The sequence below is a fragment of the Ochotona princeps genome, chromosome X (assembly GCF_030435755.1).
Source record: "Ochotona princeps isolate mOchPri1 chromosome X, mOchPri1.hap1, whole genome shotgun sequence".
Lineage (NCBI taxonomy): Eukaryota > Metazoa > Chordata > Mammalia > Lagomorpha > Ochotonidae > Ochotona > Ochotona princeps.
The window spans coordinates 65,620,509-65,648,367 of record NC_080865.1 but is presented as its reverse complement, the minus strand read 5'-3'; the positions used below and the strand labels follow the sequence as shown (position 1 = coordinate 65,648,367).

At 39.9% G+C, this 27,859-nt stretch overlaps 1 protein-coding gene across 1 annotated transcript; it reads left to right on the top strand.

Annotated features, from left to right (window-relative positions):
* Positions 1-1,565: 1,565 nt before the first annotated feature.
* TSPAN6 (tetraspanin 6) lies at positions 1,566-5,781 on the top strand. Its single transcript, XM_004590124.3, has 8 exons — positions 1,566-1,998; positions 2,811-2,999; positions 3,274-3,348; positions 4,285-4,383; positions 4,485-4,619; positions 4,884-4,967; positions 5,065-5,172; positions 5,576-5,781. Exons 1-7 carry the CDS (start codon positions 1,912-1,914, stop codon positions 5,131-5,133), a joined length of 738 nt encoding a protein of 245 aa, XP_004590181.1. The 5' UTR covers positions 1,566-1,911; the 3' UTR covers positions 5,134-5,172; positions 5,576-5,781.
* The last annotated feature ends 22,078 nt before the right edge of the window (positions 5,782-27,859 follow it).

Here is a 27,859-nt window from a genome sequence, read left to right as displayed (position 1 = left end):
AGACAGCTGTTTGTACAATAGCCATGTCTCCTCTCAGAATGGGCTATTTCTACTACAGGAAAGGAAAGTAGGGCAAGCTTAGTCTTAAGCAAGCTATTTAGCCACTCTGAACTTGTTTTTTCATCTGTGAAATGAGACCAGTAGTAGTGTCTCCCTCACAATAGGACCTTTGTGATATGTCCGTGAGCTAACATGTATCAAGCCCTTAGTGACAGCAGTTGATACATAGGTACTACTACAGCAGTTATTATTAATATTTTAAGGAATAAATTTATCTTTTGGCTTGGGAAGCACTTCAACTGCCTTACATGGGATTTGATACCCCTTTATTCTGGGGTTGGACTCAAACCTAGGTCTAGGTTTGAATTAAACTGATCTCTGGGTTTGGTGGCATGGTAGTGGTGTGGGGGTAAGAGTGTAGGGGTGAGGATGGGAGTGGTTATAACAGGCTAGGTGGCAGTGGTGCAAGGTGTTGTGGCCATAGGCATATTAATTTCCATGTCAGCCTTTGGTTTTATTTGGCACTGACTGTTGTTCAAACAAAGCAATGCTGTGTGTGGCACAGGAAGGGAGAGGAAAGTCAACACATTCTTGGAAATAAGATTGGACTTTTGCTTTAACTATTTTGGTTTGTCTTTAGCCCCAGAAACATTTCTTTGATGTTGATGCATAATGAAAATCCCTTCTCACACACTGGTGTAAACTAAGCTTTAAAAAGAACTTATCTAAGATAACAAGCTATTATTTGACATTTGTGTTGGTACCAGGATCTTTCATAGGGTCATTTAGTGGAGGGAAAAAGTTTTCATGAATTTTGAGCAGTCCTCCACCTCCTGGATTGGCATATGTGCTGTATTTACAAGTTGACTGTGTGCTATATTTTCTATTGATTTTGTCTAAAAGTTTTTATAGGTTTATAGCGTGTCTGTAGACATATCATTTATCTGCTCTCTTTCATGTATTTTTGTGTTAGCACTTTCCAGTTTTAGGAGAAAAGTTTAGTGTAGAGCCTACCAGTGCACTAATTCATTCTACAGTAGTTTTTGCTTTGGACCCTAAACGTCTGGCAGGATGTTACAAGAACTAGTCCTAGATCAATATTTGAAGCACAAGGAAGCTCTGTATGACCACGTCAATGGAACTTTCCCATGTTTTGGTTCTGTGGTATATGTTTAAAGCAAGATTTCAGGCAGAAAAGTTAGGACATTTGCCTCTCCTCTACTGAAGTAGGACTTTTGCAATGGCAATACAGTAAATGGCCCCTTGTGAAGTTAAGCTTGTGTCAGTGAATGACACCCCTCAGTTGAGGGCAAAGAAATCAGCCTAATTCCACCACTCAGGTAAATTCCATTTGTCCTTTGTCTTGATCTAACCTCATGTGACTCCGTATTGCTTTGCGATGTGCTTTTTTGTTTCGTTTTGAAAGGCTAGTTCTTGTGGGTATATGTACCCCTCTCACCCACCGGTGTCATAACATATCATTTGTTCACTTCTAAGCTCTTTTCATTTTTCTTCCTTCCAGGGTACCAGGGGCCAACGAGGCCGAAAGTCAGGGCGCTGCTGGCGCTGCTGGTGATAAAATAATGTGATGAAGAAATAGGGGAGGGGGAGGGAGGGGGCGGGAAAGATTCTCTGGAAGACACAAGCATGAAGAAAAGCTCCACTTGAAGACCTATGAAATTTCCGACACTAGAACCTTTGTATATAGTTTTCAGTAACCTTCGGCAGGGGGCGCTCGGAAGTGGTCACCACTTTCCGGACAGCCTCCGGGACTTTACCCTTTAGAAAATTGTACAGTGTTTCCGGCTCTTCTTGTAGACGCTCGTAAGTGTTCGGCAGGTTCCGGCGAGACTCGGCAACTGCACGTCTCGCTCACTCAGCTCCGGTGGGTGCAGGGTCCCGGGCAAAGTCATGGCGTCCCCATCTCGGAGACTGCAGACTAAACCCGTCATTACTTGTTTCAAGAGCGTCCTCCTGATCTACACGTTCATTTTCTGGGTAAGAGACTACGGCTCCCAGGAACGCAGGGATCCCGGGGAGGGGTGTGACTCTAACCGGAGGGAGCTCAGGCAGGAATGGGGTGGGATGGGAGTAGCCGCCCTTGAGGGACCTGGGTTCAGAGCTTGAGCTCCGGGTGCGGGACAAAAGCAGCCGCCAGGTTGAGCGCGGACCCTGACGTGCCAGGCGTCGCAGTTGTAAGCAGGAGGCAAGGAAGGGACTTAAAATTCCAGGACTTAAAGTCCTTAGACCTTTGGAGAAGCAAGGCTTGCGAGGCGCCTTTTGTGGGGGCTCACTTGCAAAGTAGCGTTTTTCTTTTCATTGCTTCCCAAGAGTGGAGTATTTCGCAGGTAAGTGTTGTATGACCCTCCTTGTGCCAATCTAGCCATAGGTTTGCTTTTGTGTACCATCCCTAAGTGGGGGGGCGGGGGAGGGTATTAGGATGGGAGTGGGAGACGTTTCTGGAACTCACAGAAAAGCTTCCCTTCCCCCGCTTCCATGAAACTTTTCTTCCTACGGCGGGAGTAAACCAGTTATGAAACTTTTGTCCCCAGACCTTGTGTTCTCTCTGACGCATGAATACTCAGATAAGTTAAGAATTTTCATGAAAATGTCCACGGCTTACCGCTGTGTGCGAATGCCCTCCCTTCTCCCTCCCCTTCTACCCTCCCCTCGCGTCTGCCATATCCCACTGCTGTGTGTGGCCGCCAGACTGCTTATTCAATTCCTGCATCTATTGTGTCTTTGTGATTTGAAGATGCTGGCTGGCTCTACCTTGTGTAACTTTTTGTGTTCTCTGATTCTCCACCTAGATTACTGGTGTTATCCTTCTTGCCGTTGGCATTTGGGGTAAGGTGAGCCTGGAGAATTATTTTTCCCTTTTAAATGAGAAGGCCACCAATATCCCCTTTGTGCTCATTGGCACGGGCACTGTCATTATTCTTTTGGGCACCTTCGGCTGTTTTGCTACTTGCCGAGCTTCTGCATGGATGCTGAAACTGGTGAGTCCCTGTTTTCCTATTTTGTAGGCTTTGTTTCTTGGAACAGCCTGCGGCCCTTTATAGTGTTTCCTGTTCCTTATGAAAGTTTCCAAGTAACAGCCCAGCTGCCAATTTCCATTTTCAAAATAGACATTTTGCTCTGGCTTTCTCTGCCCTTTTCAATACAAACATACCGAACCGACTGAGCGGACTCCCCGCCCCCTTCCCTCTGGCTTCTGTGGCAGCTGTGCTGGATCTTCTTTATGCTGACTAGGGCTGTCTTTTTATTCCACAGTATGCGATGTTTCTGACTCTCATTTTTTTGGTCGAACTGGTCGCTGCCATCGTAGGATTTGTTTTCAGACATGAGGTAGGCCTGCAATAGAGAACCTTACTGTGATAAAATTTGTCTTCTAAGAAGTAAAAATGGATTGATTTTGGTGGCAGAGGTAGACAACTTAAAATCATTTAAAAATTGTGTTTAAAGCTTTTTTGTGGGCCTGTTGCTGGCAATAATAGCTTTCTTATTAAAAAAAAAAACTGACTCATTTTTAATATGAAAGAAATTTTAGAAAATTGTAGGCTGACAGTTACCAGAGAAAATGAAAGGTTCGTATCATTACATGTATTTCTACTTAAGTTGCATGTATTTCAACTTATTTTTCTGTATCTAAGTACCAATTAAAGTGGAACTAGTACAATTTACATTTAAAGCACAAAATTGGCAATGCAAAATTGATAACATTTCCACTGAGAGCATTCGTTTTTGTTTTTTTTTTTTAAAGATTTATTTTATTTCCATTACAAAGTCAGATATACTGAGAGGAGGAGAGACAGAGAGGAAGTGGAGCCGCCAGGATTAGAACCAGTGGCCATATGGGATCAAGGCGAGGACCTTAGCCACTAGGCCACGCTGCCGAGCCCAAGAGCATTCGTTTTTTAAGAAATTGGATAGATATAATACAAATCAAAAGTGTAATATTGAATTAGAAGTCAGGCAAGCCAATGGCTGTTGGAAAGTGATTCAGTGAGTAAGAGTGGCTCCTCAATGAGAATGTTTATAAAGTGCCAGTGCAGGTCTCCCAAAGTAAAATTTTATAGCTTAAAAATCCCATGGTCATCAGATTTGTATGGAAGAGAAAGGTAAGGGTAGGGAGCATAGCATTACAGCAGTACGTGGTTACATGTACCCACAGAAGTGTGTGGTCGAGTTCTCTCAAGTGTTCCTTAGAGTACGAAGTTGGACCCTGAGACTTAATATGTTAAAAGAGTATTTGGTTACTGACATTATATTTATTTCCCATAGATTAAGAACAGCTTTAAGAACAATTATGAAAAAGCATTGAAGCAATACAACTCTACCGGAGACTACAGAAGTGATGCGGTAGATAAGATTCAAAGTACGGTAAGTAGTTCTAGGTGGTACCTTCTCAAAGCGGTGACTTTTCAGATATTTGACTTCAAAGTTGTAATAGGAACTTTAAGTATTTCCCTTGAATTTTTCAGTTACATTGCTGTGGTGTCACAAATTATAAGGATTGGAAAGATACTAATTACTACTTAGAAAAAGGATTTCCGAAGAGTTGTTGTAGAGTTGAAGACTGTTCTCCACAGAGAGATGAAGCTAAAGTCAACAACGAAGTAAGGCTTTTAGAGGACAGAGTTGACTCAGTATGTGATTTTTACTTAATGAAGTTTTAAGGCAAGATTTAAATTTAATTTGGATAAATACAAGTAGATAGCCAAACAATGGTGATAACAGTGTGTTCTCTTTTAGAGCATGTGAAACTGAATAGATTCCCTTAAAATGACTGTGTAAAATCGTAACTAAATCTCCAAGCATTTGTTACATGAAGAAAAGCACAGATTGTACTGTACCTAATGCTTTTTTATGCTCCAAATTAGGGATGCTTCATAAAGGTAATGACCATTACTGAGTCAGAAATGGGAGTCGTCGCAGGAATTTCATTTGGGGTTGCTTGCTTCCAGGTAAATCCTTGTTGTTCCTTAAGAAATGTATTCTCCCTCTTGTAGTTGTATTTGTAAGCTAGAAAATGTTTTAATTTTGTTCGTGTTTTATTTCCAGCTGGTAGGAATCTTTCTAGCCTACTGCCTCTCTCGTGCCATCACAAATAACCAGTATGAGATAGTGTAACCAACATATCTGCGAGCCTTGCTCCTCTCCAACTTTAAGGTGCGTTCATATTCATCCTTAGCTCTGTTAGTGTGATACGTAGACTGAGTTTATCAGTGAGGTTTTATCCACTAGCGTATTTATATCTAGAGTGGCTCCATTAAAAATGAGAGGTGTGCCCTAGGAGGCATTCAGACACCAACAGTTTTTACTATTCGGATGTCGAAACTATTGAATCAAAACTTGCCTCCAAAATTAGGCCACATGAGTGTATGCAGTCCACTAGAAATAGCTTTTCACCAAGACAGCAGCACATCCAGTGTAAATTAGGACAGTGATAAAGGTGAAGTAGACAAAGCAGTAGGCAAGTGCCGGTACTTGTCAAGGGCAGACTGGGAGGGTAGATCAAAATGTTCTCAGAATTTAAGTGACAAGCAAATTAATTTTTCTTTTTAAATTTCAGGACACTTAGGTTACCCCCTGTGAACTACAAAAATGCCTGGATGGAACGCTGACGAATACTACATACCAGTAGATTGAAAGACTACATCAAGAGACCTAATCAATCTTCTAAATCTGCCTTTTAGTGCCATTTTTTGTTAGGTCATTGAAACCCTGTATTCCTCCGAAACACTGGAAGAGCTAGTAAAATGTAAATGAAATACTGTGCTTCTTTTGACTTATTTTTCTCAATATGGGGCCTTTGACAGGTGTTGTGAGATGGCTGTTTTAAATATTAATGAGATGGAACTTGATCCCTCTGAATTTGCTATGGTGTGCTAGATGGCTGACCTGTCTGAACTGTGACCCCTTTCCAGCCAAGGTTGTCTGATTTGATTGTATGCTTTGTTAGTCTCTGTTCTGATGGGCAGAGTCTCATGGCATCCATTGTCAGAGTTGCCAGGTTGTGGTAATGGTTTAAAGACCCAAGACTAAAAAACATCACCACTGTTCTCTGATACATCATGTTTCAGCACACAATTATTTCAGTCATTTATACTGTTTATATTTTCCCTGTTGTTTGAAAGGTTCTAAGTATAACTTAAATGGTGTCGGAATTGTATTTTCCTTAGGAATTAAATGGAACTTATCTTCATTAACTTTCACTGATATTTCTTTGCCTATTGTTAACGATCTTAGTTTTGGTTTGTGTCTTTGATTAATAAAATATATCTTTCCCACAATTAACATTGTTTCACTCTAAAAAATTGTGTTTAACCTTTAGAAAATGTACTGAAATGGTTGTTTTCCACAAAGAAACTAAGCCTGTTTTCTACTTGGAGTATGGTTTTAAGATTGAAAACATAAGATTGAAGACTTGAGCCACTAAAATAATGATAATAGCCCTGTTTAAAAAGCTCTTTAAATGAAAGGATTACATTTTGTACTCAAACACCTTACACATAACCTCAAACTGAAGATAAACTTGATTATCTTATAACCTTCTATAGGGAAGAATGTCACCTACATTTGAGTCATAATACAGAAGTTAGTAATTATTGAGATTTTAAAAGGTGAAATAGTTTCTTTGACTGGGGGTCTCTCTATACTTCCATCAGTAGAATGCCATCAGTAGAACAGATAGGCAGTATTTCATAGAGTTGGAGAGGTATGACTTCCAGTATGTGACTCCGAGCTAGCTACCTGCCTGACCCAATTTATTTCCTACTCAGAGACCATTAACTCTTTTTTTTTTTTTTTAAATAGTTTATTTTTTTTAAAGATTTATTTTATTTTCATTACAAAGTCAGATATACTGAGAGGAGGAGAGATAGAGAGGAAGTGGAGCTGCCGGGATTAGAACCAGCGGCCATATGGGATCAAGGCGAGGACCTTAGCCACTAGGCCACGCCGCCAAGCCCAAGAGACCATTAACTCTTATTCTTAGCGGTCACAGAAGAATGTAGCTGCTTCCTGCTGGCTGATTAGCAGTGTAGGCCTTCTGTGTCTTAGGTTCAAATAGTTCTGTCAAACTCATCTATCTAATGGATCCATCTCAGGAGCTGGAGAAATTCCAGCTGGTGCCAATAGCTGTATCCCCTGCATCGTCATTGCCACTCTAAGTCTCTAGCCTTTGTCTTTTGAAGTAGCATCTAAGGTTCTTGAATAGTTTATAGAAGCAGGATGAGTCACTGTGTATTCCAATGCCAGGACACATAACCTTGGGCTCTGGTCTCTAGGAGTTCCTGTTAAGTCTGAGACCAACTAGACATCAGGCCATGAATGTGTCCTATGGCACCTAACCTGCCAAAGGTCATCAGTGGGTACCCCCCCCACCAAGGTTACTGCTTCAGGCCCCTGGCATGGCATGGTGGCACACTTTGGGTGCGGCAGTCTAGAATTTATCAGTCTCCTGGCCTCTGGCCCCCATACTGGCACAGTATTGTGATATGGTGCAGTCTGCCCTGGACTCTGGTGTCATGCCTCTGGGCTGCTAAAGGCCATCAAGTTTTCCCTGCCCCTACCCCAGCCCTGGTCTAGTGTGGTGGCATACTGTCGCTGTCCTGCAGTGATGGACTTGGTGTACGGAGCCGATAATAACACGTGGACCCTGACTGATGGTCAAAAGCCGTAGTTTATTAGTAGCATCAGACTTTATACACTGAGGGCCATACAGGATTAGGGTAGAGATACTTAGTTCATCAACAAAACCATCAACTGTTTCTATGCCTTTGTTTGGAAGTCCTTTTCTCTTGTATATGACTTTCCACTCAACTGTTCTTATACAAATGATATCTCATCAGGTATACAAAAGGTAGCCATTTGGTTATTCTCCTCCAAATATCCAAACAACTGTAATCCTGTGCTCACTGACCTTCTACGGTCACAATGTCCTCCTACAGCATACCATGGGTATGGCCTACCTAGAACCTGACATGGAGCTCCTGACCTGCCAAAGGTCTTCTTTGGGGTGTCCCTCTCCCTGCTGTACTCCCCCTGCACTGGGACCCTGGTCTCAGAAACCTTGAGTTAGCTTGGTGTTATACCAAGAGCTCATGAGGCCCGTGGTCTGGCTGCTCCATGACTGATGTGATAGCATACTACAGAAGCAGCCTACTCAGGACCCACAAGGCCCTTGCCCTGTCCAATCTCAACCTGGGTACCACCTGTATAGGATCCATTAGGCCCCCAGTCTGCCTAGTTCAAGATTGGTGTGATTGCACACCATTGGACCTGGCAACAGGTCTCTGTCCTGCTACTCTTGCTTAGGAACAGTCGGGCCTCTCGTCTGCTAAAGGTCATCAATGTGACACCTCACCCACTCAGGACCCTGGCCTTACACTGCTGACTTCACAGCCCTGACCTAGCACTGTGGTACTCTGTGGGAGCAACTGCCTAGGCTCCTGGGGCAGGGCCCCTGGCCTGCCTGCTCCTAACCTGGCTCTACACCTGTGGGAGTGGTCTGCCTTAGGACCAAAAGTCAGGATTTTAAGGTCTCTTCCTGCAAGGGTCAAGCTCTTGTAGATTGAATGGTAAAGAATAAGCAACTATGCTGGCATACTGGTATAGTTTACAAAAATTTGGCATTAACTAGGCTCAGAATGTCCACCAACTATTGGCTGTTTTTCTCCCAGCAGTGTAACACTTGCTTAGGTACAGTGCAACCTAAGCAGCTGCTTACAGCTGGGAAAGATTAGTTTGTTTTTATGGTAAGCTTGTTTTGGATAGCTAGGCACAAAAGTCCCTTACAGCTGACCTTAATTCTGTCTTTTAAAAAGCAGTAATCTGTTGTATGTTCATGTTTTTCAAATATGTATTATTTGAAAAGCAGAGTTAAGAGATCCCCTACCCACTGGTTCACTAGCCAAATGGCTGCAAAACAAAGGCTGGACCAGGCCAAAGCCAGGAGCCAGAAGCTAGGAGTTTCATCCATGCCTTCAATGTGAGCGCAGGGGCCCAAGCACTTGGGTCATCTTCTGCTGCTTCTCCAAGCTCATTAGGAGGGAGCTGGATCAGAACTAGAACAATCTGGACTCCAATCACACTCATATAGTATGCCAGCATCGCAGATGGTGTATTTACCCCCTGTACCATAATGTTAAGCCCAAAGATCTTAAGTTTTTTAAGGCTAAGTTTTTAACATTTTGGAAGAGAGAGAGGATGGATGTGTCAGGTTGGGGGAGAGGTCTTTCATCTTCTGCTTCATCCCAAAAATGGCCACAACAGGGACTGGGTTATGGGAATCTAGAACTCCAGGCAGATCTCCCGCTTGGGTGGCAGGGACCCAAGTAGTTAGGCCATCCTCCACTGCTTTCCCTGGTCCATTAGCGCGGAGCTGGAATGGAAGCATTGCAGCTGGGAGTTGAACCTCCACCTCTGAAAGGAGATAATGACCTTGCAGGTGGTAGATTAATTGCCTTTGAGGCAATGCAAGCCCCAGACCTTACTTCTTGAAAGTGATGAGAACTGTAGTTTCAGCTGATTATAACTGGTGACATGAAAAGTTCACGTGTCCACATAGAGGAGCATCTACTCAAGCAAGCGGAGCGTAAACAGTTCCCATTGCAGATGAAGTAGGCCTGAAGCCTTCTAGCCACATGCTTGTCTGGAGAGGAAGTGAAGACTGTTCGGTACAGACCTCAAAGTTTTGTTTCACAAAAAATCTGGAGAATTCTGTATTTTACTCCACAATATATCCGTGTTTAACTTTAAAATTGCTCTCTGTTTAAAAAAAAATGTCAAACAAAATTATTTGAGAAGCAGAGAGAGCTCCCATACGCTGCTTCACTTGTCAATTGCCTGCAGTGGCCAAGCCTGGGCCAGGTGGAAAGGAGGAATTGCGAAACCCATCCAGGTGTTCCATGTGAGTGGCAGGGATTCTGAACCTAGGTACTCCAATGTGGGATGCTGGTGTCTTATCCCAGCTGGGTCAAAGGCCTGCCCATCCTCCTCCGTGTACCATCTGTTCCCAGGGGTTTGCCTAATTTCTAGGCTCCACGTTGCTCACTGCAGGCAGCTCTGAAGTCCACTCTGAGAAATCTGTAGGTGTATATTTTCTAAAAATGTTTCCATGGCCTACTCCATGTGGATTGTTGGGTTTGTGTTGTTGGCAGAGATGAATAGCTAACATAACTTATAAATACCATCTCCGTTTTTCCTCAGCACCCACACACGACTCTTTCAGACGTGAGGTTTTTAACCTCTTGTCAAAATCTACAGTGATACATTGCCAGTAACGTGGTCCAACAGACCTGTTAAATCATGACATGCACAGTAATGTAAGATATTTTTGTGTATGTACCTGAGGAAATTGTGGTTCCTTTGGACTGGTTTTTATGGACTTTTGTATGTATTTCTAGAAGGAAAAAGGTAGGGCAGAATAAAAATGCCATTTTCCTCAGCATAATAAAATACTTTGAGATTTGATTTTTTTTTTTAAAGTTTGCTGTCCTGTTGTGGGCTAAGGAGTTGGTTAGCACTCGCTAAGCCGAGCACTACAGGCAATGGGCTTGGGGCTGAAAGCACCTGGTCTAATGGAACTCAGCTGTATCCAATCTTCTGCTAATGAGGGTGTGAGACAAAGCCTAAACAAGAATTAGGTGAAAGGTTAAGAGTGGAGGCAATAAAAGCAGGCCTCGAGAGAGGCCGGAGAGAGACATTTTCCGCCATCCCAGGTCTTCGTGTCGGTGCCTCATCCCCAGATCCTTTGCCGTGTCCATGTTACTGGCCTAGCCGGACGGAACATCCTTCTAGGTCAACACTTTGTGAGGTAAATTATACTTTTCTAATTACAAAAGAAAAGCAAAAATATGATGATATACCAGAAGAGGATATAGAAGGAAACAGCGACAGGGAAAGGAGATTTTAATTTTTAAATCATCATTTTAAAACTTTGCCCCACCCTGAAAGGAAAAGAAAAAACCCTTCATCAAGATTGCTTGTGAGAGAGGAGCATTACGATTTAATTTTGGGTTTTCTATTTGATATTACCTCATGGAACCTGGTAGAGTTAGTCACTTGTAAGAGTACACTATTTGCCAATGGGCTATATGAATGAATGGTGAGTGTAATTATTACAGCTCTCCACCTTCTGTATGAAAGAAGATTTTGATCTAAAATATCTTATTCCATTGAAGCTACTGTTTATGTAATAACCACCTGCCCAGTCAGAAACCACTTAATCTCAGAAACCACTGCTAACTTCCTCCTGGTCAAATCACTTTCTGCTGCCTCTCTCTCTAGAACTCTTGGTTGCATTTGATGCTGAAAATGGTTTTTCACCTATTTTTTTTTTATTTTGTAATATCCGGCATTATTTTTTTCCCTCTTACGGTTTTCTAGTTTCAGCCCCTCTTTCAAAATGTGGCTGCCCCCAAGGGCTTCTATTTGGCTTTCAGTTCTTAGGCTATATGGACCTTGTTGTCTAGGAACTAGATGCAGAGGTGGAGCAGCTATGCTGTGTAGGATCATAGCAACTTGCTTGTATTTCTTTCCCCCTCCAACACCTAAACCCTTAGCATTCTGAACATTTAAAACATTTAAATCATTCTTCCTGTGAGACTTTGTGTATGGACCGTAGACATTCATATGATGTTTGGATGAGTAGATTCCTTCACCAGGGATAACAGGGTTCGTCGGAGTTGGGGGAAAAATGGATCACCTACCCTGAGAATCTGCTACCATTGATGTGCTACACACATTTATCAGGTGAACATGCATTCTTGGGGGTAAGATTGTCATACTATTCTCATTACCACAATCTCAAAGTTTTTATTACAAACAACAAAAACTTGTAAGTGGTGCCTTGGAAAGGCTTTTCTCAATTCCAACAGATGTTTCTTACTATTTTTTCTGGGAAAATACAAACCTAGTAGCAACACTCTCAAAGTCAGTCAAAATGACGGGTCTCTTTTCTGGATAGAGACAGCTCACAAATACAAAGGGTCTTTAAACACTTGTGGAAAATGTGTGTTAAGAAAAAACACTGCATGAATTTCAAAAAATTTACAGTGACGATATTTATTTCAAAATATTTATTATTCAAAAGCTGGTGGGGGAGCAGAGAGAGAGAGAGAGAGAGAGATCTTCCATTCCATCTGCTGGTTTTCTCCACAAATGCTTGAAGCATGCTGGGATGAGACACCAGCTGGGAACTCTCACATGCATGGCAGGAACTCAAATACTTGAGTTATCTTCTGTTGCTTCCCAGGGAATTAGAACCAGGAACAGCTCTGAAATTCAGTCTCGGGCACTGTGATATGGGATGCAGGTGTCCCATGTGGCTTTTTTTTAAGTTATTTATTTTTTACTGGAAAGGCAGATTTACAGAGAGAAGGAGAGACAGAGAAAAAGATCTTCTGTTCATTGATTGACTTCCCAAGTGGTTGTAATAGCCAGAGCTAAGCTTCTTCCAGTCTCCCATGCAGGTGCAGCGTCCCAAGGCTTTGGGCTGTCCTCTACTGCTTTCCCAGGGCACAAGAGGGAGCTGGATGGGAAGCGGAGCAGCAGGGACACGAACTGGCGCCATATAGGATCCCAATGCAAGCAAAGCAAGGACTTCGGCCACTAGGCTACCATGCCAGGACCCCCATGTGGCATTTTAAGTGCTACACCAAACGTTTGCCCCTAAACTCTTTAAACTCCATTTTCAAAAAAAAAAAAAATTGAGGATCACTTATAGGTATATACGATGTATATATTAGGTGATACAACTACTCAGATTCATTATGGAAAATATCGAGTAGCTATACTGTGTAAACTGTGCAACCTACCTATAGTATGGCATAAGAGATTCTGAAGTAAGTGATGACAGACACTTATCTAACAGGAACACCAAGAAAGGTAACTCACACAGACATTAAAAAAAAGATTTGGGCCCGGCGGCGTGGCCTAGTGGCTAAAGTCCTCACCTTGAACGCCCCGGGATCCCATATGGGCACCGGTTCTAATCCCGGCAGCTCCACTTCCCATCCAGCTCCCTGCTTGTGGCCTGGGAAGGCAGTCGAGGATGGCCCAAAGATTTGGGACCCTGCACCCGGGTGGGAAACCTGGAAGAGGTTCCTGGTTCCTGGCATCGGATTGGCGCGCACCGGCCCGTTGTGGCTCACTTGGGGAGTGAATCATCGGACGGAAGATCTTCCTCTCTGCCTCTCCTCTGTGTATATCTGACTGTAATAAAATGAATAAATCTTAAAAAAAAAAAGATTTATTTATTTGAAAGACAGATTCACAGGGAGGAGAGACAAAGGTCTTTCATCTGCTGGTTCATTCCCCAAGTGGCCACAAGGCTGAAGCTGAGCTGATTGAAGTGAGAAACTTCTTTCAGGTTTTCCACTTGGGTGCAGGATCCCAAGCACTTGGGCCATCCTCTGCTGCTTCCCCAAGCCAGAAACAGGGAACTGGATCAGAAGTAGAGCACCTGGGACTAAAACTTGCACCCATATGGGTTGCCAGTGCTGCAGTCAGAGGCTTAGGCTTTTGAGCCACAACCCTGAGCCCTGCACAAAGTCCTTTTTCATACTCATTTTTTCTCCTACACCGGGAAGTTAGAAAATTAGTAAGCAGGTTGAGCATTGCTTTAATCAGCCACTTTGTGGTAGGAAGCAGTGCCTTCCCTCTTTTCTAGAAAAACAAAAGCAGGAATAACAAAAAAGCTGAATGATTAGGTCAAATGTTGTTCCCAAGATCAGATAGCTGTTAAGTGGCAGTCTGGGATTAAAGCTTAAGTTTGACCCTGACACCCGCACTTGCTTCATTGGATGTTGCTATATCTTTCTAGCGACGGGGATGATATATTAACCCTTGGCAGAAAGCAACAGAAAAAAACATCTCCTTGAAATATCTTTTAATCTGCTAAATTGAAATCTTTAAGAAGAAAACTTTCATGAAAGAGTATGATTTTTTTCACATCATACCCTGGAAGGGACTAGTATACAGTATGTAAATCTGTATACTTGTTATAGAAATCCAAGTATACGGTTCATATTTTTTTAAAAAAAGTAAAGGTGAGCTTATATATTTATTTTATTTAAAAAAATCTCATTACTAGTCCTTGGCATCCACAAGGTTATTGATTACAAAGACTGGCTTGCAGTGTAAACATTAACCAGTTCAATTTTCTTTTAAGCATCTTGTTGCACAATTTAATGTTTCCTCAAGGTTGTATTTCCTGCATTAACAAAGATGTCCTGAAGCATAAACTTGTTTTTGAAACATTCTTTTTTACGTATTTTTTTTAAAGATTTATTTATTTTATTACAAAGTCAGATATACAAAGAGGAGGAGAGACAGGAAGATATTACGTCCAATGATTCACTCCCCAAGTGACCACAACACCAGTGCTGTGCCGATCCGAAGCCAGGAACCAGGAACTTCTTCTGGGTCTCCCACGTGGATGCAGGGTCCCAAGGCTTTGGGCCGTCCTCAGCTGCTTTCCCAGGCCACAAGCAGGGAGCTGGATGGGAAGTGGAACTGCCGGGATTAGAACCGGCGCCCATATGGGAACCCGGGGCGTTCAAGGTGAGGACTTTAGCTGCTAGGGCCCAACAATATTAACCTTTAAAGTTGATAACTACACCGATTCTTCTTGGGAATTGAATTTTAAAAGGGATTAATAAAACAATATTTTAGCTCCCACATCCTTTTTCAGAAGTTTTTTTGGAGGAGAAATTATAGAAAAATAACGTACATGTTAGATCCCTGCTCTCTCATAAAGTCACAACCATACACATGGACAGAGGCACATACATGCAAATGCTACCAGCTCATTGGTGTAACTACTTTCATTAGAAGCATTGTAATATCTCAATGCTTCTGCTTTGTAGATGAAAATAATAAGTAAAATAAAAATAAAACAGCAAAAGCAAACTTCTACTACATAGACACGAATATTCTGGCATCAGAATCACTCTCCCCTTGAAGGAATGCACTCAAATTCATGTTTTCACTGAATGGGTTGCTGTGTGCACGTACGCACGTATACACACACACACACACACACACACACACACACATTTGCAGGTACTCCATCCCCCTGCAGGATAGCAGGCGTTTCTTTTTCTTTTTTTTTTTTTAAAGATTTATTTTTATTATAAAGTCAGATATACAAAGAGGAGGAGAGACAGAGAGGAAGATCTTCCGTCCGATGATTCACTCCCCAAGCGAGCCGCAACGGCCGGTGCGCGCCAATCCGATGCTGCGCCAATCCGATGCCGGGTTTCCCACGCGGGTGCAGGGTCCCAAATCTTTGGGCTGTCCTCAACTGCTTTCCCAGGCCACAAGCAGGGAGCTGGATGGGAAGTGGAGCTGCCAGGATTAGAACCGGTGACCATATGGGATCCCGGGCATTCAAGGCGAGGACTTTAGCCGCTAGGCCACGCCGCCGCGCCCTAGCAGGCGTTTCTAAAGCAGCACTGCCCACTCAACGCCCTTTGCCCCTGTGCCCCCAGGGGATTCCGAGATTTCAGTGCTCCAGTGGCCAGCATAGCTCAGTGCAGCCTTGAATCCGACCACAAGCACGGCAAGTAACAACAGAGCCTTCTTTCATGAAGTCTTTCTCCACTCCCCCTCCCGGCCTTTCTTGGTGTAGGCCAGGTCTTATGCCATTGACATCGGCAGGATGAAATGCACCAAAAACACATGTCATGGTGATTATTTGAGAGTTTGGTCCCAAAATATACCCTGAAGACTTCTGACAATATAAAAAAAAAAGTTCAGGGAAAACTTAAAAAATGTGTAATCTAAAAACACACGGATAACAAATATCTTGGTTTTAAAATGAATGTTTCGTATCTACAAAATTAGAGGAATAGAGAAGTATGTAGATCGTGCCTTCCCCTGCCCATGGGCATTTCCCCCTCCACAGAGGGGCTCACTGATTAAAGTGCCTTTCTTCCACACGTTGCCAACTGCAAGTACATTTGCATATTCTTTTTGTTTTTCCTACCAATAGGAGCGTGACTGATGTCACAGATTGCAGAGCCGGACTGACTGGGTTCAGATCCATTTTAACGTACTGAATGTGTGCTCTGCACCTACATATCTCTAACTTTTCCTCAGTTTTCTCCTTGATGAAAGGGACATAAATAATAGGATCTATTTCAACGGGCTGTTATGAAGACTGAGTTGCTCTAAGCTAAGCATTTAAAACACGGGTACACACTAAATATTATATAAATGCAAACTGTAATTTGAAATTTTACCTATAAAATCCAACCATCTCAAGTGCACAATTGAAATATTTTTAGTAACAATACTGAGTGGTGCAATCTTCACTATAATTCAGTTTTAGAAACTTTTTTCTTCACTCCTGTAATATGATCTTTCCTTCTTGTTCATTCCTATTACTACCCCAAATCTAGACAACCATTAATCTAGTTTCAATCTCTTTTCTCAACATTTCATATAAATGGCATCATACAATATGTGGTCTTTTGTGTTTGGATTACTTTACTTCACAATAGGTTTCCGAGATTCATCCATGAAACATATAGCATGTTGTATCATTTTGTTTCTGAATGATACTCCTTTATATCGATAACCCACATTTGCTTATACCTGTTGATAGATATTTAGGTTGTTTACAGTTTTTTAAATTATGGATGATGCTACATGAATGCTTCAAGCTCTGTGTGGGCATGTTATAATTTTTCTTATAGTAGTAAACTTTTGTTGCTATAGCTGAATCCCCAAGGCAAGTTATTCATGCAGGAAGAGCGTTTATTTTGGCTCACAGTTTGGGAGGTTCGCAGTTGGAGAATGGGTAGGCTTCACTGATTTGGCTGTTTAGTTAGGGTGGAAAATGGCAACGGCAGGGACCCAGGAAGCAAAGCAAGAGAGCACTGCTTCTTGGGGTCTCCGTGTATGTGGTCTCTACTTACAAACCACATATGATGTTGGGGAGCAACCTTTAACTCTTGTGCTTTTGAGGAGTGCCTGTTGTGATAATATGAATAGATACCTAAAAATGGAAATGTGTCATAGAGAATGACCATTTTGAAGACTTGCCAAGCTGTTTGCAATGACTGAGCTTTCCCATTTCTGTGCATTCTCATCATCATCTTTATGGTCATACTTACTATATCCATTCTAGTCGGACAGGATTATGTCTCATTGTGGTTTTAATTTGCATTTCCTTAATGACTGAGGATGCTGAACATTCTAAAATATATTTATTAGCCATCCATTTATCTTTTTCCTGAAATGTCTGCTCATTGCTTTTGTTCATTTAAAAAAAATGGGTAATTGATTTTCTCTGTATCTATGTATCTTGGATACAAGTCCTTTACTTTATATTTGGAAATATTTTCTTCCAGTCTGTTGCTTTTCTTTTTCTTGTCTTAATAATGTCTTTTTGACGTGCAGTTTTTATAAAGTTTGATTTATCAATTATTTTTCCTTGATAAACTTTTGGTGTTGTAGCTAAGAAATCTACCTAATCTAAGCCTGATAAGTGTCTTCCTATGTTTTCTTCTACAAGTTCCATTGTTTTAAGCTCTTACATTTCAGTCTGTAACAATGTATGTGATATCAGCTGTCCTAGCATCATTTGTTGAATAATCTTTTTCCTAATGAATTGTTTCTGTACTTTTGTCAAAAACTCATTTATGGGTGGTTATCTGGCCTAGTGCTTAAGATACCCACGTCCCTATTTCAGTTCCTACGTTTGATTCCTTGCTCTGACTCTTTATTCTAACTTCCTGTTAAAGCAGACTCTAGGAGGATGGGGGTTGTGGTTTAAGTAATTGAATTCCTGCCAACCATGTGGGAAACCTGGATTGAAGTCAATGCCTAGCTCCTTCCTGACTTCAGTATGCCCAAGACCTGCTGTTGAAGGATTGTGGAGTAAACTAGCAGATAGGAGCTACTTTTCCCTTTATCTCTTCACTTATAAATACTATAAAACTTAATTGACTTTGAGGATTACAATGTATTTTTGAGCTCTTACTTGATCTATTCGGTTTTCTTAATTGATCGTAATATATGTTATAGGCCAGTACTACAATACGTTGATAACTGTAACTTTGTGGTAGTTTTCATAATTTGGAAATAAATGAAGATCCTTCAACTTTTTTTGTTGTTGTTTCAGGATTGTTCTAAGTTATTCTGAATTCCTCACCTTTCCATATGAACTTTGGGATTTCCTTGACAATATTTAAAAAAAATTATACAGGAATTTTGTTGGGAAACTGTGGTCAAGGTATGCATCAATTTAGACAGAATTATGATCTTGACAATAATGAGAACCTTTCAACTCAATAAATGGATTGAGTCTCCATTTATTTAGTATATTTGCTGCCGAAGCGAGCACAGGATTGCCTCTCCATTTATTTATATCTTACTTATGTTCCTGAAACAAAGTTTTGCAATTGTTAGTGTGCAACTATTGATCTTTGTTAAAATTAATCTTAAGTATTTTTGTATTTTGATGCTACTATAAATGAAACTGCATTCTTAATTTGATTTTTGGGTAGTTCATTGCTTATGTACAGAAATACAATTGATTTTTGGCCATCTATCTATCCTGTGACCTTGATACATTTCTCATAGTATTTTATTTTGTTTCATTTGTTCTTCAAGGTTTTTTAATAAGTGAAATCATGCTATATTCCAATCGGTAACTTTTATTTCTTTATTACCTAAGTCCCCTGAATAGAACCTGTAATAAAATGTTGCATAAGAATAGTGAGAACACATAATTTTTGCCTTGTCCCTGATCTTAGAGGAAAGCTCTATCTTTATAAGTAAGTATGATGGGGCTCGGCGGCGTGGCCTGGTGGCTAAGGTCCTCGCCTTGATCCCATATGGCCGCTGGTTCTAGTCCTGGTGGCTCCACTTCCTCTCTATCTCTCCTCCTCTATCTGACTTTGTAATAAAAATAAAATAAATCTTTAAAGAAAAAAAAAGTAAGTATGATGTAATCTGTAGGTTTTTCCAAACTGGTGTTTGATCTGGTTGAGGAAATTTACTTCCATTCTTAGCTTGTTGCATATTGTTTTTATCATGAAAGAATTACATTATGTTGGAAAAATTTTAGATGTCTACTTAGAAAAGTATGTGTTTTAATCTTTTTGCGATATTTCCATTGATGGTTTTAAGTACATCAATACATTGATTTTCATATTTTGAATAAAAGTTGCATTTTTTGAGATAAATCCCACTGGTCATAGTATATGAATTCTTATTTTTACTAGATTAGGTTTAGAGGTATTTTGTTGAGGGTTTTTGTGTCAATAATCCAGGGATATTGCTCTGTAGTTTTCTTGTATTGTCTGTCTATTTTTGGTATTAGAATAATATTGACCTCATTGAATGTGAAATGTTCCCTCTCATTCAAATTTTTTTTTAGGTCTTAAAAATTTTTATTAGGGCCCGGCAGCATGGCCTAGTGGCTAAAGTCCTCGCCTTGAAAGCCCCGGGATCCCATATGGGCGCCGGTTCTAATCCCGGTAGCTCCACTTCCCATCTACCTCCCTGCTTGTGGCCTGGGAAAGCAGTCGAGGATGGCCCAAAGCTTTGGGACACTGCACCCATGTGGGAGACCTGGAAGAGGTTCCAGGTTCCCAGCTTCGGATCGGCGCGCACCAGCCCGTTGCGGCTCACTTGGGGAGTGAAACATCGGACGGAAGATCTTCCTCTCTGTCTCTCCTCCTCTCTGTATATCCGGCTTTCCAATAATAATAAAATCTTTAAAAAAATTTTTTATTAGTTCGCCTTCAAATACTTGATGGGATTAACTAGTAAATCCTTCTGAACTTGAGTTTTTCTGTGTATAGTTTATTGATTTCTAGTTCAATGTCTTAACAACTTATACAGATTTTTCTTTTGTTGGTTTTGGTAGCTTGTATTGTTCTGGGAATTTATTCATCTTATATAGATTATCTAACTTGGTGTCATAAAATTTTCCATAATGTTCCATTATAATGCTTTCATATTTCTAACTTGGTAGTGATGTCTCTCTTTTCATTCACGAGTTTAATGCTTTGAGCCTTCTTTTTTCTGTTCAATCTTGTTAAAGTTTCTAATTCTGCTGATAAAAAAGCCAACTTTGTTTTTATTGATTTTATCATTTTTTATCCTCTGAGGCCATTAGCGCTAATTAATTTTTGTTATATTCTTCTGCTTGCCTGATGTTCTTTTGTTATAGTTTTTTGATGGCTGAGATTATTAATTTAAAATATTTCTTCATTTCACTATAGATAAAGTACAAGCTTCCCATTAAGTCATAATTTAGCTATCATTTTCATTCATGTGTTTATGTTTTAATTTAAATGAAAATACTAATTTCCCTTTTTAAATTTCTTTAACCCATGTGGTTTATAGAAATATATTGCAGTTCCATTTCTACATATATATAGATTTCCCTATTTTCTTTCATTTGTTTTCAATTTAACACAATTTTGGTCACAGAGCAAACTTCATGTGATTTCACTCTTTTTAAATTGATTAATACCTATTTGAAAGCCTAGCGTAAGTCTACTGTAGAGAAGTTTCCACATATACTTAAAATATGTATTTTACTGCTGTTGGGTAGGGTGTTCTGTAGATTTTTGTTGAATTAGTTTGGTAAAGAGCATCATTCGTGTTTTCTATAACATTGATGAGCTTCTGCCTAGTTTTTTTCTGTCCATAATTAAATATGGGATATTAAGTATGCAAATATTGTTGCTGATCCCATTTCTTCCTTCAATTATGTTAGTTTCAACCTCATGTATTCTTCCTTTGTTAGGTACGTATTTATTAAAAGCTATGTATTTCTGCTGAGTTAATCTTTTGCCATTACAAAATATCCTGACTCTAATGAGAATCTTCATCTACAGGTTTATTTTGTTCATCATTAATATCAGTGCTTCAGACTTCTTTTGATTACCCCTTGCATGTCCTTTTGCACGTACTATTTGAAGACTTTCTCTATCCTTTGACTTGCAACTTATTTGGGTCTTTATAAAGTGTTTCTCTTGTTGACAATACAGTTTAGCCATGCTTGCTTTTATACCTTCTGCTATTCTTTTTGTTTGTTTGTTTGAAGAGTTTACTCCACATATATTTGCTGTGATTATTGATGAAGAAGGACTGGCTTCTGCAATTTTGCTTTATGCTTCCTGTATTCTGTATCTTTTTTTTTCATATTTCTAGTCAGTCATTACTAACTTCTTTTGATAAGTAGATATTTTCTAATTGCTTTTTAGTTTTGTTTTGCACTGTAGACTTTTGACTTACTTTCTTAGTAGTTACCTTATTTATTGTATTACAGTTACCATCATAAAGCAACCTGGTTAAGATTAATACTAACTTAATTTCTATATACAGGTTATTTGCTTCAGTATGGCTTCATTCCACCCCCATCCTTTGCAATAGCATTCTCATAGAAATTACATATTTATTATTATTATTCCATGAACACAATTTTATAATTATCTTTTATGCAATTTTACTTTTAAAAAAGTAACAAAAAAGTTATCAAAAATTCACTCGTACTGTCACTTCTATGCTTTAACCTTTACTCTGCTTGCCCATACCCTTAATGTTAGCCAGAGAAGAGAGACTAGTATTCTCTCAAGTCTTTCCTGGGTACATACAGCACCCTGCACATGCAAAAGCAGTGTTCTTTAAGGCCTAGTGTAGACAACTCTTTGTGTAAATCTTTTAAGCTTTTGGCTGGGCTCTTGTTTGGCCAAACTGAGCTAATAACCAGGTTACTGTGATGTTAAACAGTTGCAGTTGATTGTTTTTGACAAACACACTGTGGAAAGAACTTTTTCTCATTGAGCAAACTGAGTCCAATCAAATAATGAAAATCCACTGTAAACAGGAGCTATGACACAGATTAAATAATGAAAAGTGTTCTGTACATGGGACTTTTTAAGCAGCTCCAAATCCAGTTTCTCCTCTTTAGTGGCTACATGGCTGCTGTTTTTGTTGCAGTGTTATTTGAAATTATTTATTTTATTTATAGTTTTTTTTTTACACCTACTGACTCTTAGTTTGCTGATTTTCAAGGTGACTATTGAGAGGGACAAGGCAGTAGACCAAGTTAAAAGTGTCTTACAATGTTTTTATGGGGAGGTTCAACAGTTTTTCTTGAATAATTGCTCCTCAAATTGCTTCAGGCATTTAGTTAAATTCGAGATTCTTGAAAAAGTTTATTTTTATACTTTTGTTGGTTTTTTTCATTGCTTTTATGGAGGAATGGATTTACAAAGGTTCTCATTCTGCCAATTCAGAAATCCCACCTAGTTAGCTACTACTTTATAATACAAGCTATTTCCCAGCTTGTTTTTCTTCCCAGTTAATAATGTCCCTAGAAGATTTTTTTCCATACCAGGTCATGAAAATCTCTGGTGTTGCAGCTTAGTGAGGAAACAGACTTTATCTAACCATGTTCTATTGCTAGATCATTTAGTTTTTCCCCCCATTTTTCCTATCCCCATCAATGCAATACATATTCTTCTCTTCATTAGAAAATTTGACTTCAGTTTTTTAAAGTATCTATTAATTTTATTATTTTTATTTTGTTTGTTTTGTTTTGTTTATTAATTACATTGTATTATATGACACAGTTTTATAGGCACTGGGATTCCCCCCAATATGTTAAAAGAAAAAAAAATGCAAGTTCTTTTTTTAACTAGATGCATTTTTTTTATTGATTACATTGCATTATGTGACACAGTCCCATATGCTCTGGGATTCCCCCGCCCCTCCCGAAACCCTCCCCCCCCATGGTGGATTCCTCCATCTTGCTGCATTACCACAGTTCAAAATCAGTTGAGATTCTTTCATTGCAAGCATAGAGTCGAGCATCTTATTGTCCAGATAAGTTCAACGGCTTGTTGGGGAGATCATCTCTGGTTTGAAGGTAGAGCCGGCAGAGTATCATCCCGATCAATTAAAAGCCCCCAAATAGCATCAGCAACAATTTACAACGTCATGGAGTTGACATAGTATTGAGCAACCAACATGTTAAAAAAAAAGCAAGTTCTTTACCACATACTGTCTTGTGACATCTTCATTGACATTTCAATTTTAGTTTATATACAACCGGATTCTATACACCTTAAAAAGGTTATAGATTACTATTCAGCTGTCTCGTGTCTATTTTCATTATAGTATTTAGCATTTTATAGCATTGAAGCATAATTTTGCTGAACCTGGCTGTTTTTTGGGTAGTCTAGACTGGCTTATAACTCTGACAAGACATATGTCAACAGTTTAGGTGCAGAACAGTTTTAGGAGGGGCGTGCAGACATTTTTCAAAAGAACAGATTCAAATGGCTAACAGACATATGAAAAGATGCTCAGGCTCTCTAGCCATCAGAGAGATACAAATGAAAACCACCTTGAGGTACCACCTAACTCCAGTGAGACTGGCCTACATTCAGTACTCGAAAAACAACACCTGCTGGCGTGGATGTGGGGAGAAAGGCACCCTCCTTCACTGCTGGTGGGAGTGTGGGCTAGTACAACCACTGTGGAAATCAGTATGGAGAGTGCTTGGAAAATTGCAAATAAACCTGCCATATGACCCAGCAATCCTGCTCTTAGGAATATACCCAAAAGGAGTGAAATCTGCATATAAGAAAGGGATCTGTATTCCTATATTTACAGCAGCACAATCTACAATAGCAAAGACATGGAAACAATCCAGATGTGCGCCCAAGGAAGAGTGGTTAAAGAAACTGATACATCTACTCCATGAAATATTATTCTGCTATTAAGAAGAATGAAATTACACCATTTACAACCAGGTGGTCCCAACTAGAGACTATTATGCTCAGTGATATGAGTCAATCACAAAAGAACAAACACCATATGTTATCTCTTATATAAGGAAACCAACTGGAAAGTGTAACTTCAATAACCCGATCCATACTGTTTTTTGGTTGGTTGCTTTTTTTTGGCTGTAACCCATGCATTTTGATGTTTTTTTTTAATTTCCGTTTTGTTTATTCCAAATAATTACTTTTCTCTTGTCGAATTCATCACTGGTTCATGGATTACACGGTGGCATCATTTTTCCCAAGAGACTTGTGTTTCCTTCTTGTCACTCATGTGTTGGCTACTCAGTGGCACGTTTTTTCATGGTGCTGTAATTTGTTGTAGATGTTGTTGTTGTGACTGTTCTGACTCATACCAGTTGTTGACCTTGTTTCATGGCTTCTCGACCATGGAAATGTATAGTGATGGAGTACTGGGGTTTATCATATACAGATGTGGGGGCATAATGGAACATGCATCCCTGCTTTCAGACGAAGGATGGATTCCCAATAAAACTGTTGGACATTTCCTTCACCCACTTCTTAACTGGTTTGTTTGCTTTTTTGCTGTTACTATTTTTCTGGTGTTCTTTGTAAATTCTGGATATTAGCCCCCTGTCTGTTGTGTAGTGTGCAAAGATTTTCTCCCACTCTGTTGGTTGCTTTTTTACTTTGTTGACTGTTTCCTTTGCTGTGCAGAAGCTTCTTAGTTTGATGTAGTTCCATTTGTTTATTTTGGTCTTGACTATCATATATGCTCTTGAATTCTCTTTCATTTATATTGCAAATATGGAGTTTTAATTTTGATTGATACTGCCAAATTTCTCAAAATAATTGCATTAATTGCTCTTAGTAGTATATCCATGTGCCTTTTTTTTTTACATAACCTTGCCAACAAGGAGAATCTTAATTGTTGATAAATGAATAGTTCAGAAAAAGTGGTGCCTCATTCCCTCAGCTTACTATTTACCTTGGTGTAAGACTGTCTGTTTACCTCATAACAGTTTTTAAGGTCATTTGGATGGAAATTATGGTGAAGCAAGAGGAGAAGCAAAGGCATTGCAGATGCCGGAAAGATCATGAAACATGTCCTGTTACAAGTGTGCTTCTCCCAATGGTTTGTAAAATCAGTGTGGACCTAAGCCCTACTGCTGCCATAGTTTCATGATTTGGGTTACTTCACACTACCAAAGCATATGGTGATTTTTAGGAAAATGTGGTGCTATACCCTGGAATTTCAAGTGATTACAGGATGTAAATGTAGCCCCATTTTTAAAATTTCTATGGTGCTCTGATAAATCTTGACTGGGATTTACAGTTGTTCATAAGCATTTTATTTAAAACACTTATTTATGTATTTATTTATTTGAAAGGAAGAATTACATAGAGAAGGAAAGTTAGAGGAGCTTTCATCCATTGGTTTACTCCCCCAGCTATTCCCAAATGGTCCATCCACAAAGGGTCAAGCTGAAGCCAGTTCTCTCACATGGTTGGGAGGGAGTCCAAGCACTTGGGCTACCATCTGCTAACTTTCTAGGCATATAAGCAGGGAGCTGAATCAGAAGTGAAACAGCCAGGTCTTGGACTGGCACTTGCATGGGATGCTGGTGCTGTAGGTACCTGCTTCGCTCACCATGCCACAATGTTTGCCTGTCATACTTTAGCTAGCGACAGGTGTTCTTTTTTTCACAGGTGCACCTAAAAGACTTGTACATGATGCTCTGGGCTTATGTATTGTTACAAGGTATGAGAAGAATACTATTGTGTCTGGGTTACTTTATGAGTATTTCATGAGTGAAGAAAACAGTGATGTTCTAAGGGAAGTTTAGAAAGACAGGGACGAACTTAAACGTCTGTAGTTGAAGACCTCATATACATAAATGCCAGATAAAATTCAGAGAGATTTATTATGTCAACTTTTAAGAAAACACCTCCCTTGTCTAGGCTGATGTCTTCAATTATGTTTGTCTCTTGGGTACCAGCATGGTTTCCAAAAGCTAGGCCAAATTGTCATTACACTCTGTTCTTTTCTGTCCTCTAACCATGGTCACTAACAGGCTGCAGATATTATTCTACTCAAAGCAGGCCAATATGTAAAGGAAGTGGGTGGAGACATAGAGACGGCGGGGGCGGGGAGCTGGTTCAGCTTTGAAGATGAGCAGAGATCTTTTTATTCAGCTGCCATGGCCTCATTGTTGAATGTGCAAAAGTTGCTTAAATGTCTCAGGTTCTAATTCCTAAAGCAAGGCAATGAATTAGCTGGGAACACAGCAGTCATTATAAAAGCATTACAGTGGGTCTTACTGTGATCTCACTCTCTTTAGGGAAACAACTTGAGTAAGTAAGCCACTGGTAAAGGGCTATAACTTTTAAATTATTTTCCCTTATCCCAATAATTTTATGCATTGGTGAATGAAATAAAAACTATATAATCACTGCGGGATTAGGAACAAATGTATTATCTTTGAAGTACAGATAGTAGCTATTGGTTAAGTGTGTTCTGGAGCCAGAGAACCTGCCTTCATAAACTGGTTCTGCCACTTACCAGGGTGTGTGACCTTGGCAATGTCTCTAATTTTCATACACAAAATTAGAATAGCAGTAGTTCCTACCTTATCCTCAAGAGTGCTGTAATGATCAAATTAGTTAATATAAGAAAAGTGCTAGGCTAGTGGTGTGCACAAAATAAATGTTAGCCTTTGTTATTCATTTCAGGTGCTCTCCTTTTACCCAAACACTGAACAGAAGTCAGTAAGACAAGTGGAGCGGACTGTTAGGAGAAAAAGTACACCAATAGCCACAAGAGGATCTCCTCCAATCCCACAAGGGACAGCAGAGTTTTATTCATGTTGTTGCTGAAATAATAATAATTGCTCTGATCATAGTATCATGACATTTTGTAAAATGTTATCAATATCATGCAACGTGTATTCCTTGGACCACTTGCAATAGAATCAGCAGCGGAGAGAAGAATTGATAAAATGCTAACTCCTGAGCTTTATCCCAAATGTGCAGAATCAGAAATTCCACACCTTGGAATTGAGACTGTTTTTAACAGGCTTACCAGGAGCTTCTGATGGAGACTAAAGCTTACAACCCCCTGGACCAAGGTATATTTACTTATGGTTTGGCCAGAACAGAGTAAGCACAGCCTGTAACCCTGGCAATAACATTGAATAAGGAGTCATATTCAGTTTGGGCCTGAAGCTCTACTGCTTTCGTATGCTTCTGTTTTGATGCTAATGAGCATTCTTGCATTGTAATTTCTAGACTCAGACAACACTGGATCCTGTTTCTGGGCAGAGTAAACACATTTTTTAATTTCTAGCTCTGTAACACCTTTGTTGAATTCATTTTTGATACTGGCTGTAGCTCTTGATTTTACCAGTAGAGAGCACAGTCAGTCTATTGATCTTAAGCTTACAATGAAGAAGTGTGAGATGGTTCTTTCAGTATGGAAATCTATTTCTCTTAGTTGGAGAACGAGAGACAAGAGCCGCTGTCTCTTCCGTTAGGGGTAGGGATGTGACCTGCAGGATGGGATTGCTCATTTTTCAAAGATGATGAAGGAAACCCAGGAAACCCAGCTCAGCCTTTTGTATCTGAAAAATGTGGTCTCCTGGACATAGCACTCTATGAAAAGAAACAGCGTCCTTCTTTCCAGAGTAATCTGCACTCCAATTGAGCATTTTGGAATGGAGTGTGAAAAGCAGAAAAAAAATGTTATCAGAAAAATTGTGTGATGTTGAATTGCTTTATTTTGAAAACAGTGTGCTTTGGCATGTAGAATTAGACACCTGGAGGGAAATGCTTGAATACCTGATGAAAGATAAGCTTCAATTTTCTGCAGGTATGAGATAGTTTCTTTCTCAGCTCCAGCAGGTCACTTGATTAGAATCCAAAACAGAGCTGGAAGGACAAGGATTTGGAATCTTTGGAGAATAAAACATGCATCCATTTTCCCTTGCCTTTCTGCTACTGCTCAAAATATCTGAGACCACAGCAGTAATACCCTGAATATGAAAATCTTTTTCAGTGCTTTCTGTACCACTTTT